Raw genomic sequence first — 13,063 nt, forward strand, 5'->3', positions numbered from 1 at the left:
ACATTTGCCACTATGTCTGTTGATCAAATGGGATTACTTAAGTAACTTTGGGTTTAAATCAGAAAAAGTAATTGATTTTTCAGCCGATTGAGTTTTTGATTTTGCCTTAAATGAAAAGACAATCACCCCAGGGGAGGGATGAAAGAGAAACCAGAGGAGATTATGTTTTTTTGTGAAGTCAGTAACTTGGCTTCTTTTTAAAGGACTTTTATATAGGTTTTCACAATATCCGTAAAATCTGCCATTATGTCAGTCCAACTGCATTGACAAAATTATGAATAGGTCGTATTCACTATGGCATCTACACAGAGCTGCATTTAATCAATTTTGGTTCTTTCAGAAGCGGAAGTACCGTAAAGAGCTCGTGCTAAGTGCCTCTGTGCTAATATATAATAGTATAACTAGCATCAATCAGGTGCTTACTTTATATGAGACACCTCACTAAGTGTTTTACTTGCATTATTTTATTGTAACCTGACAATGACCCCAATGAAGGATCCCCAATCATTACTTACATTTTACATATGAAGAAACTGAGGTTTCCAGGGGTTCATTAACTTGAAGAATAGAAGGGTTTGGTTTTTTTTCCCCCACATGAATTCACTAATAATTATTTAGGTTTGGGGACTTTTCTCCAAGGTATTTCAAGTCCCCTTAGAACACTTTATAATTAGTCAAACTGACTCTTGTGTTTGATGATGGGCAATCAGACCACATCTCCTTTGAGTTTTCTCATAGAAACACCTAGAATGCTAGTCTGTGGCACTGCTGAGATTTAAACCGTGTAAATGTCCTTCCACCAGTGGATCCCATGCTTTCTCCCACTATGCCAGGTGGCCTCCTCTCACAAAATGCAAAACATAATTAGGTGGACGCCAATGTAGTGCTTCCTCTAAAATTAAAGAATTACCATATGACCCAGCAATTCCACTGCTAAGTATATACCTGGAAGAATTGAAAACAGGGGCTCAGATAGATATTTGTACACCTATGTAAATAGCAGTGTCAGTTATAACAGTCAAAGGCAGAAAAAAGCAAATGTCCATTGACAAAACAAAAATGAACAAAATGTGATATATACACGCCATGGAATATTATTCAGCCTTCAAAAGGAATGGAATTCTGATAAATGCTGGAATATGGATAAACCTTGAAAACACGATGCTAAGTGAAATAAGCCAGACACAAAAGGACAAATCTTATATGGTCCCACTTATATAAGGTACCTAGAATAATCAAATTCTTAGAGACATAAAGTAGAATGATGGCTGCCAAGGACTGGGGTGCTGGGGGATCAGGGTAGAGGAGAAGGGGTGTTAGTGTTTAATGGCTACCAGATTTCAGTTTGTGGAGATGAAAAAAATCTCCAGATAGCTGATGATGATGGTTGCCCAAAAATGTGAATATACTTAATGTTACTAACTATACATTTAAAAATAGTTAAAATGGTACATATTTTATTTTAAATAATTTTTTTGATGTTTATTGATTTTTGAGAGAGACAGAGACAGAGCTTGAGCTGGGGAGAGGCAGAGAGGGAAGGAGACACAGAATCCAAAGCAGGCTCCAGGCTCTGAACTGTCAGCACAGAGCCTGATATGGGGCTCGAACCCATGAACAGTGAGATCATGACCTGAGCCGAAGTCGAAGTCGGATGCTTAACTGACTGAGCCACCCAGGTGCTCCATTATTATGCATCTTTTAAAACCAAAAAAGAAGTTAGGGCTTAGATTTGCATCAAATATAAAAGGTGGGCCACAAAACAAACCAAAAAATAGTACAATTTGAGATCTACTTTGCAGAAGGTAACAGGAATGAGATAAGCAGGTTTTATGCTATTCAACAGCACTATAAACCTTGTACTTTGTCTTCACAAAACAAAGATCAACATAAATAACTAATAGAATGATTCTCTCAAGATCACCATCATATGGAGCAACATGAAATACAAAGTGTCAGGACGAATTCCAGCAAGAACAGCTTATTTCAGTGGACAGGATCTCAGGTAACATCTGAGTCCTTCATTACCTTCAGAGTGAACCAAAACACTTCAGCAGGAGAAATCTTGAAATATTATTTGGGAAAACTGATTCGAATTTTCTTCTCAAATCTATACATTGGGAACAGCAAACACTTTGAAGGAAATATTAAACACTTTTTCATCGCAGATTGGGATTCTTTGACGCAGTATTTTTAAAATAATTAAATTGGCTCATTTAAGTGCCCTACATTCTGGCCCAGTTTGATTATTTATGTAAAAATCAGGAGAAAAAAAATGAGGTAGGCATGAATGTTCTTTGATTAGTCAGTGCTTTTTGTTGTTTTTCTTTTCTGGTCAGAAGCTTTATAGCAGTCAAATAAAATTTTATCTTGTGCTCAGTATAGAGCTATGAAAAGAGCCAAATCGAATTTATAGGATTTACTGATAAAAACAAAAACAAAAAGCTAAATGCTCAGAATGTCCTACTTTCCCTCCCAAAAGTCAGTGTCTTAAAAACAAACAAGTGAATATGGCAATTAAATACAGTCCCTTTGCATTACATAAAAAACTCCTGCTCATCAGAATGTTAGGATATAGGCAACTATTCACTTCTGATTTTGTCATTATTTGGACCCTGGACTTGGTTTTCCTGTGCTTGAATTATTCTTCTCATGTCATTGCATGAGTGGCTTCTTCTCATCTTTCAGGCTTCACCTCAGATGTCACCTCCTCAGAAAGGCCAACCCTGACCACGCTCTATCTCAAGTGGTCTCTCTGCCATCATCCGGTCCCTCTCTGTACGGTCACTGAGTCATTCCCTTGGTGGTGCTTTAACACTGTCTCCAGTTATCTGGTTTATGTATTTGTTTCATTGTTCATTGTTGGCCTTCCCCCATTAGACCATGAGCTCCACAAGGGCAAGGGCCGTCCTGATCCCTGCTCTTTTCCTCCTGTCCAGCAGCGACAGGCTCGTCACAGGTGGATCTGCCCATCCATTTCTGCCTTGCGACTGTGTGTATAAACAGACTCAGAGCATCACCCCTAGGGAGGCTATGCTCAGCTCTTCTTTTTATGGGGCTGGAGGCTGGACAACTAAAAGGTGGTGGCCTACAGGGGGCTAAGAAGGACCTGCTTGCTCCTTAGGCCTAACTTTACCCCAATTTACTTACACAAGAGTCCCCTGCAGGTACTTAGAAAGTGGTACCTTATTTCCCATTTGCCTCAGTCCTTTGGGTCTCTAGATTTCTTGGGAACCCCGTGAAAAGAAAGGCTGGCTCAAGTGAGGAAAATTTAGAGACCTCTGTATTTTCTCATTATAATGTTATCCTAATACCTTGAAGTGACACACATCCCTCCCAAGTGACAAACGTGAATCTAGCCTCTCTTTCCTACTCTCTGTGGCCTCCTGCATAACATAGGGAACACAGTGAACTAAACAATTGAAATCTAAGCCTACTTGTCTTTTCATTTCGGAGATGGAAAAATCAAGTAACATCACAGGTCTTTAGATTTTCACCCTAACTACTTGATAAAGCAAAGCAAGGCCACAGAAATAAGCATGGGAAAATGTTGAAGACCATTTTCTAAGTGTATAAACAAGGGTTTCCCTGCAACACTTTGTATAGGTAGTAAGGATGCACCTGTCAGTTAATAGCGAGTGGCTGGCAACAGGGCATCCTGAGCAGTCGGATATTTGTTTAAAAGAGTCCTTCCAGGCACACCTGGGTGGCTCAGTCAGTTAAGCATCTGACTCTTGATTTCAGCTCAGGTCATGATCTCAGGATTCAGGAGATGGAGTCCCACATCATCAGGCTCTGCACGGACGGTGCAGAACCTGCTTGGGATTCTCTCTCTCCACCTCACGTGCGCACACACACTCTCTCTCTCAGAATAAATAAACAGTACAAAAATAAATTTAAAAAAAAATAAAAGGGCCCATCCACAGACTCAAAAATTGAGATTGTAGCAGGCTTCTCGGTGTCCCCTGACTATGGCAAACAGCTAGTTCACCCCTTCTTTTGTAACAAAACAGAACTTATTTTTATCTATTTCTTTTCTTTTTTTTTTTTTTAATTTAAATTCAAGTTAGTTAACATACAGAGTAGTACGGGCTTCAGGAGTAGAATGGGTAGTCATTCATCACTTACATAGAACACCCAGTGTTCATCCCAAGTGTGCTCCTTAATGCCCATCACCTGTTTAGCCCATGCCCCCACCCTCCACCCCTCTAGCAACTCCCAGTTCAGAACTTATTTTTAGAAGGTTCATGGGCACATAAGGTAACAAACTAAACTTCCCATTGTAACTTGTTACCCTTGTAACTCGGTTCGCGCATGTACACCAAAGCAATCAGCTTTGCTGTGTAAATTTACACTGTGATTTACTTATGAAGCAAGGTGTTTATATTTGAATTCTGCAAAATTGTGTATTTTATTACAGTTATCACATATTTCTTACCATCCTCATTTTCGTCAAACACTGGTGGTTTGCTTGAGGTGTTGGCTCCCATGGTCAAATATGCCCAGACCTGAAGCCTCCAGTTACACTATCCTGACAGAAACATTCATTTTCACTCCAAAGAGGTCTGGAAGCCTGAGTTCGATACCTGGGAGAGAAAAAGAAATGTAATCCTTATAATATGGTGTGCTCTAGGAACCCTGAGCACAGAACTGTGGCTGCAGTATTAGTCTAATCTGTATCCCTACATCAGAACTTTTTGTGATTGAAAAATGATACTTTCAGGGGCGCCTGGGTGGCGCAGTCGGTTGAGCGTCCGACTTCAGCCAGGTCACCATCTTGCGGTCCGTGAGTTCGAGCCCCGCGTCGGGCTCTGGGCTGATGGCTCAGAGCCTGGAGCCTGTTTCCGATTCTGTGCCTCCCTCTCTCTCTGCCCCTCCCCCGTTCATGCTCTGTCTCTCTCTGTCCCAAAAATAAATAAACGTTGAAAAAAAAATTAAAAAAGAAAAATGATACTTTCACAAGTAACAGAACATTAGGCCTCTGGGAGAACCCACCACATGGCCTCATCAGTAGTGGTCCCAGACTTACAAAGACCAAAGAGAGCAACGTGTTTCTCTAAGTATGAAAACAAGTTTAAAACGTGGTCAACCACACTTTATTTAACAAGTCCCAAAATAAAAAAAATAAAATTTTATTGTGACTCTGCACATTTTTGAGAAAATATATTGGTTCAAAATTGCTCTTTTGATGTTTGATCAACAACTTTAATATTTTTGGTCATGAAGATAGATTCCCCACCTCTTTCCTCCTACCCTGGAAAGTACTACAATGTAAAAAGAACAAGGTCTGAGTTTAGGCTTTATCACACCAGCAAATTGCTAAATTTCACTAAACGTGATTTTTATCCCCTTCCCCTGAAGTTGAAGATAATGATGGTCCCCTCCTCAAAGGCAAATTAAATGTGATTTGAGACAGTATGTAAAAAAGTATTTCACAGTGGAAGTGTTCCATGATTGTTAGCCCCTCTGAAGTTCAAAGGATATATGTAAGAGCCAAAGGCCCTGAAAAAATGTACATTTGCAGCTTTGTTCACTTTACTACTTTCCCTGAAATTGGTTAGGAGAGGCAGCATCCACAGTTCTGGTTCTTTTCTTTCTTTTTTTTTTTTTCTTTAATTTTTTTAACATTTATTCACTTTTGAGAGACAGAGCACATGCAGTGGGAGGGGCAGAGAGAGAGGGAGACACATAATCCGAAGCAGGCTCCAGGCTCTGAGCTGTCAGCACAGAGCCCAATGTGGGGTCAAACCCACAAACCATGAGATCATGACTTTAGCTGAAGTCGGACCCTCAACCGCCTGAGCCCCCCAGGTGCCCCACAGTTCTGGTTCTGAAACCGAAACTACTAATGGCTGGTTACTTGATCTCTTGTCTCTAAAATGGAAGAAACAACAGGGCACCTGGGTGGCTCAGTCGTTTAAGCGCCCAACTTTGCTCAGGTCATGATCTCATAGTTCTTGGGTTCAAGCCCTGCGTCAGGCTCTGTGCTGACAGCTCAGAGCCTGGAACCTGCTTCAGATTCTGTGTTTCCCTCTCTCTGCCCCTCACCCACTCACATTCTGTCTGTCTCTCAAAAATAAATAAACATTGAAAAAAATTTAAAATGGAAGAAACAACAGGGCCTTCCTCAGGAATCACAAGCTCACATGCCTACAAGAGCCAGGCAGGAATGCAGGTGACTGCCCTTCACCAGGGGGAAGACATCAGTGCCTGGTGGGGACCCTGGTGACCTGGAGAATCCAGGCTCCCTCTAGAAGAAGTCATCGCTCTCAGATCTAAAATTTTGTCACCAAGCAGAAACATGAGCCCAGGGGACAGATCTTCAGATCTGCCAAAAATAAAGGGTAAAGATCCAGGTTTTGTACAAACAATATTTAAAAATTCATTTTAGCTGTGTATGCCTGAGCAAACCTCATGCATGGGACAAACACGACTCATAGGATATAGTTAATGAGACAATGTCTGTAAGGCAGTTCACACAATGCCTGGCACATAATTTACAAAGAATAGAATACTATTTTTAATAGTAACTGTATTTCCTTATACATTATTTTTTCGATACTGTATTGAAATCCACCTATTGATGGATTTCCTCTTGGACTTGTTACACAAGACAAAAATGCAGATTAGAGACAGAATTGAGGAAAGTGTCCCAAGCAAACCTGGGCGAAGGACGAGTTACTGAAAAAAACTTGGGAAGCCCCTCAGCAAGTCCAGAAGCAAAGCTCATTTTCCCATTAGGAAAATGTAAGTAAAGCCTTCATTTGGAAGGCAGACTCATTAAGGAAATGCTACTTTTCATACTAGAAGCCAACTGCTGGCAAAGTGCCTTATGGACTTTAAAAAGAATCATTAAATGGAGAGCAAAGAAAGAGTCAGCAATTAGGAAGCAACCAATTAAATGGTATGGGAGGGGGAAGGTAACAGGTGGCTGGAACAAGCCCAGGGGGATTATTGACATCAGGAAGACAGAAAGACCTCCACTCTATATCTACGCTAAAAAATAAATAAATAAATAAATAAATAAATAAATAAATAAATAAAGGGCTTTTAATTTCAGTACAAAAGGGGGTGAGGAAAAAGCAAGTGGGATGCCCTTAGTGTTTCACTGTGGGCCAGGGAGAAACGAATGGGGTGCTCTGTGTTTTATTACTGCATTTAGAGCCCAGAATAAGTGGGAAATCGTGTGAGGGGTGAACCAGGGATCACATTAGAGAGCCTTGGTCCTAAAGACAACATTGATTTTAATGAACTGAGATTCTTCACACCATAGACTGGGATCACATTGTCTTTTATTTTGTGCGTAAAACCTCAGGACACAGAATTTTCACACCACACCCCAAATCCTGTCATTCTTATATTTTTCTATATTCCTCAGGCTTTTCTCAAGTAGCCCGTGTTCCTGTAGCATAAGATGTACCCAGCATTGACCTTGCAAGTTGTCAAGACAGAGAAAGAGAGAGAAATATTATCACAATTTGCCACAGTTCAGAGTTCCACCCTGATGTGCAGACAATTCGGTTCACCAAATATCCAGTGATTTTTAGCAGGAAGGAAATCTGTCAACAGGAAACCACTTTTACATATGTTTGGGGAAGGGGGAGGTATATGTTGTGGTTTCTCCATTGTCCCTCATGTAGCCAATCCAGTTCAGAACTGTCTTTGCCTTTTTCTCCCCAGAGGGATAACCAACTTAGGTAACTTTCCCTCATATCCAGTTAGAAATAAACTGTCTGGCAGGAAATGAAGGCACATCTTTCGCATTCTGCGGCATAGGGCCCAGAAGGGTTATGGGACTCTCTTCTGCCAAATCCACACCCATCCTGACCTCCTGGAACTAAGTCTGCAGGGCTACAGAGTATCATTTCAAGCTGTCAAGAGGACAGTGATCACCGTGGAAATGAACACCCTAAACATAGCAACTATAAGAAGAAGAGCAATATGCCTTACAAGAACACAGGAGAAATTTCAGATTCTACCCTCACCTGCCCAGTCCTCAGATTATCAACTGCAGACTCACTCTCTAAAGCCAATGTTTGACCCCTCGCCTCTACTTTTGGGGGCTGTCAATCCGTGAGCTTTTCTCTAAGGAGTTAGGGCCACCTAGGTAAAGACGCCAGAAAGTTGCCACTTTGATGGGACTGTTTAGGTTCAGTGTCACAGCACGTGCATAGAACTTACTTTGTTTGCATTTGAAAAACAGAACTTAAACTGAGAAACATACAGAAAAAAGGAAAGAAAGAAAATATCATGAAAAACACCACTCTGCTCTATTGTTTATATTTCAATATTCATCGAAAATTACAGATAAACACTATTTCCACCTTAACCCTCATGCAAAATTAATTCCCCTTTCATACTTCCCGAAGGCAGAAACGATGGCAAATCCTGTATATGTTTCACAGTCCTCTTTCTATGATTTTACAATATGACGTGTGTTTTAAAGTAAGTCATATAGGGGCGCCTGGGTGGCGCAGTCGGTTAAGCGTCTGACTTCAGCCAGGTCACGATCTCGCGGTCCATAAGTTCGAGCCCCGCGTCGGGCTCTGGGCTGATGGCTCAGAGCCTGGACCCTGTTTCTGATTCTGTGTCTCCCTCTCTCTGCCCCTCCCCCATTCATGCTCTGTCTCTCTCTGTCCCAAGGATAAATAAACGTTGAAAAAAAATTTAAAAAAAAAAATAAATAAATAAAAGCACTTTCTGGGGCGCCTGGGTGGCGCAGTCGGTTAAGCGTCAGACTTCAGCCAGGTCACGATCTCGCGGTCCGTGAGTTCGAGCCCCGCGTCGGGCTCTGGGCTGATGGCTCAGAGCCTGGACCCTGTTTCTGATTCTGTGTCTCCCTCTCTCTCTCTGCCCCTCCCCCGTTCATGCTCTGTCTCTCTCTGTCCCCAAAAAAATAAATAAACGTTAAAAAAAAATTTAAAAAATAAAGTAAGTCATATAAATGACATCGTGGTCTACATTGCGTCTTACTGTGGCCATTGACATTTACAGCTCTCTGAGTTAGGCATGCTGATCTCTGCAGCTCTGATTTCTGCTTTTTAAGCGCTGTATAGCAGTCCATGGTGTGAATACACCACACTTTATTTATCTGTGTAAAAATGTTCAGATCCTTCCGCTTTGGGGGAAAACATCCTTGTGGAGATGAAGCCAACCATCGAAAGCAGTTTTTGCTTGTTTAGAAGCTGAGTAAGAGAAGCAGTCAGAATCACCTCCCGCAGTCACCTCGACCCAGCATATATTTACTGAAGTCTGACTGGTTCTGGCCCTGGGTCAGTGAGAGGCTGGGGGACCAGGTGGGGCCACAAAACAATAGATCCTAGCCCTATGTGCTGGTGGTCGGTTATCCTGACCGCCCGCCTTTGTCTCATTTCTCTTCGCCTCTAACTTCCCAGCTTCCCGACAGTGCCCTTAGTCTGCAGGTCTATTTAAAAGAAAGAAAAATCCAGACGACTACTCACCTAGGTCTTGGTTCTCTCGTCTCTCCTTCAAGAAGCTGGGACGTCCGCCCGGGGAGTGGGGGCTAGCAGAGGGACTCCCAGAACCGCAGAGAGAGCAAGAGAGCCGGGAAGGGCGCCTACCTGTCTGGACGCGGGAGGCTGCGGGCGCGGGGCTGCGCGGAGCTGCGCGGGGCTGGCCGGGGGCGGGCTGCACACGCGGCTGCCGGGGCTCCGAGCGCCACCCGAGCGCGCGGCTCCTCTGGGAGGGGCCGAGGGCGGGGAGCGGCCAGCCCGAGGGCGTCCCCTTGTCTCCGCCCTCCCCAGAAACCGCCGGGCAGTCGCCTGGGAGAGGAGCAGTCCCCTGGGGTCCGTGCGTCGCCGGGGGAGGGCGAGACGCGGGACAGCGCCGCGGGCGCGGCTCCGAGCCGGCGGCCGGGATCCCGAGGCGCCTTGGCAAGGTCCAGAGCCGGCTGGCCGCGGAGCGCGCCCCAACTTCCCGGACCGAGGCCTGAAGTGACCCCCCCCTCCCCTCCGAGACACCCGGGCAGCGCCACCGAGGAAGGGGTGGGAGGGGATGGGCGGGGGAGCGGGTACGGGCCTGCAGCCCGGGATGGTAAGACTTTCTCCAGTATTGTGGGAAAACCAAGAGAGGATTGAGAATTTCATAGGATCCGACAGGGAGGATCTTTTGATTATGGTCTAGCAGATATCCTCCCTTCACTGCTGGGAAACTGAGGCACGAAGAAGGAAAATACTTGCCAAGTGTAACATACAATGAACGGAGAGAACCTCTTCCAGATCTAGGTCTCCTGGCTCCCAGTCCCTCATTTTCCCCCTGCATCTTTTTTAATGCTCCACCTCTGCCTACGGAGGTGGGGCAGGAGACAGGGGCACAGAGATGAAGGCAATCTCGCTGGAAGTTTCTATGTTCTCTTCCCTTGCTGCTCTTTGTACGTCCCCTTTGTAATAACCGACACGGTCAAAATAACTTTTTATTGTTTTTTCCACCAACCCAAGAGTCACACACACTAAGACACCAGAGAATTGGTACACAGGTCGCTCTTGGACCCGAAGAGGGTGTGTGATCATAGGCAGTTGAGGAGCAGGGCAGCAATGGAGGGTGGAGGTCTAGTCTGAGGGTGCGGTGGGGACAGCTTCTCTTCAGCTCCAGCATTTCCCTGCCATGTGGAAATGCCAGCTCAGTGTTGCCAAATATTCAGATTTTAAAAGAGAAGCTAGAAACGAGAACTTCTGTGTGAAATCTCCCATTATTTAAAAACATTGGCAAGTCTAAGAAATGTTAAAAAAGCTGTGTTGGTCAAACAAAACGCATCTGTGGCTGAAATGTTTTTTGCAGACTCCTGTTTTGATCTATCTAGATGTAGAGTTGCAGAGTGTGGAAACCATTTTGGCTTTGTTCACGATGTTTAGTTACAGCTCCTAGAATGGTGTCTGCAGCATCTTTAAATATATCTGCTGAAATTTTTGGACAAGTCAGTGGTCACCTTATGGTCAAGAGCCCCATAGTTTACTCATGAAACAAAGATTTCGGAGAAGCTATGTTGTATTATAAGCTAGCCCACTTTCTCTTCTCGCTCTTATCTCAGTCATTAGCTACATTCTACCCTACTTAGTAATTTGAAACTTGGAATAACCTTGAACTTCAACTGACCTACTCTGTCATGTGCATTTGGAGTCTGGAGGAAGGGATTTGCCCAAAGCTGCACAGTGGGTTAGTGGTAAAACCAGGTAGAGACTTACCTTCTGTTGCCGACACCTTATAAAGAAACTGGGAGAGCATCAAATGCTATAAATGAACATTTAATGTGGAATTGGAGCTGAATTCCAAAAGAGGGCAACCAGGTTCAAAAAAAAATAAATCGAATTTTTAAGGAATTCAATTTTTGGAGAGGGTGTTTTTGTTAAGGCAAAAATCAGGCACCCGGCTCAAGACACACTGCTTTTGTGTAACGTCTGGTAGTTTAACGTCTGGTAGTTTAAAAAACCCTTGGGTTATCTTCGTGGCATTAGAGATTCACTACAGATTTGTTAGACTGGTGTTATCTACCTTATCTCCTCCCAGGAGATAATGGTAACTGTTGTATCACTGAGAAAACTGAAATTGCCAGAAAACAGGCTGAGACTAGAACTGAAGCCTCTGGATACCTCTTCACTTTAGTAGTATAAAGGGCTTGGAGTCAGGCAGCCTTTTATCCAAAAGCCAGCTCCACTGCATAATTTTCTGAGATATTAGACAAGTCACTTAGAGGCCCTGAGCCCCAGTTTACCAATTTCAGTAAAGGGGGATAATGGGCATTCGTATCAGCTGTGATTGGTGGAGGATTAAATGAGATAATGTATACCTTACTGCCCTTAACATGGTGCTAGGCAGCAAAGAATAAGCCCTTAGAGTGTGGTAACTGTTAAGGTTGTCCTTTTAAAAATTTTGTATTTATTTTGAGAGAGAGAGAGAGAGAGAGAGAGAGAGAGAGAGAGAGAGAGAGAGAGAGAGAGAGAGAATGCAAGCCAGGAAGGGGCAGAGAGAGCACAGTCAGCATGGAGTCTGATCTGGGGCTCGAACTCACAAACCATGAGATCATGGCCTGAGCTGAAATCAAGAGTCAGATGCCTAACTGACTGAGCCACCCAGGTGCCCCCCATTAAGATTGTCATTTTAATTAGCAGACTGGCAGGTTCTTCCCCAGCACTTCTCAGATCTGTCCTATAAATCTTTCTTCTGTTGGTATAGTCACTTTTGCTTAAAATAAAACTACTAATCAGTCCTAGTATATTTAGTCACGCTTCGCATACGGTAGGTTTTGTACAGAACTCGTGATTCTCATTACTATCTCAGATGCACTCTATCAAATGCAGACCTGTTTCAAAGAGCTGATTGTGTGTTAATCCTTCATTTATTCAGTTGTTTATTCTCTCTCAAACATAGCTGTGGGAGACACTGGGGAGGCTTCCACACCAAGAGGTTACTTGGGAAACAACCAGGCCAGATACTTCTGACAATCTCTGGAGCCCCCCAGTGGAGAGGAGAATTAAGGGAAAAGGAAACCAGTGAGAAAGTTTTGTCCTAGTAGATAACCGGAATAAACGGGTAACTAAAATTAAAAAATATATATATTTATATAAATATAAATATATATCTCCAAGTAGATAATCAGAATTATATATATTATATATATGTTATATATATAATATATAATATATATATATATATATATAACATATATATAAAATATATCATGGCTTATAACATAAACGCTGATACAACACCATGCCAGCTACGTCCATTCTTGACTTCAAGTTGTCCACTGGCTTCAACTCCATTTAGAATAAAGTGACACTCTTTACTCCAGCAGACAAGGCCTTATACTATCCATTCCCTACCAATTTGTCCAGCTTCATTGAGAATCACTATTCCTTTGCACATTCCAGTCTGGCCACGCTGGCTTTGTGCTCTTTGGTGATCATGATGAATTTGTCTGTACCCCAGGCCATTTGAATGAGCTTTCTTTATGCATTAACATGGTTCTTGACTTTTCACCACTCAGCTGTCAGCTCACTTTTCTTTCTTTCTTTCTTTCTTTCTTTCTTTCTTTCTTTCTTTCTTT

The 13,063-nt window shown here is 43.0% G+C and overlaps 1 protein-coding gene across 2 annotated transcripts in view; it reads right to left on the bottom strand.

Annotated features, from left to right (window-relative positions):
- STK32A (serine/threonine kinase 32A) overlaps nt 1-9,661 on the bottom strand; it is a 144,602-nt gene extending 134,941 nt beyond the window's left edge. The window contains exons 1-2 of one of the 2 annotated variants that reach the window (XM_040453516.1): nt 9,462-9,661; nt 4,439-4,586 (exon numbers count right to left, since the gene is read on the bottom strand). In XM_040453516.1, coding sequence (XP_040309450.1) covers nt 4,439-4,490 — 52 coding nt within the window. In that variant the 5' untranslated portion in view covers nt 4,491-4,586; nt 9,462-9,661. The remainder of the gene's footprint in view (nt 1-4,438; nt 4,587-9,461) is intronic. The other variant, XM_040453509.1, reaches the window with a different exon arrangement.
- Between the last annotated feature and the right edge of the window lie 3,402 nt (nt 9,662-13,063).

This window comes from Herpailurus yagouaroundi, unplaced genomic scaffold (genome assembly GCF_014898765.1).
Source record: "Herpailurus yagouaroundi ecotype Mexico unplaced genomic scaffold, PumYag 29, whole genome shotgun sequence".
Lineage (NCBI taxonomy): Eukaryota > Metazoa > Chordata > Mammalia > Carnivora > Felidae > Herpailurus > Herpailurus yagouaroundi.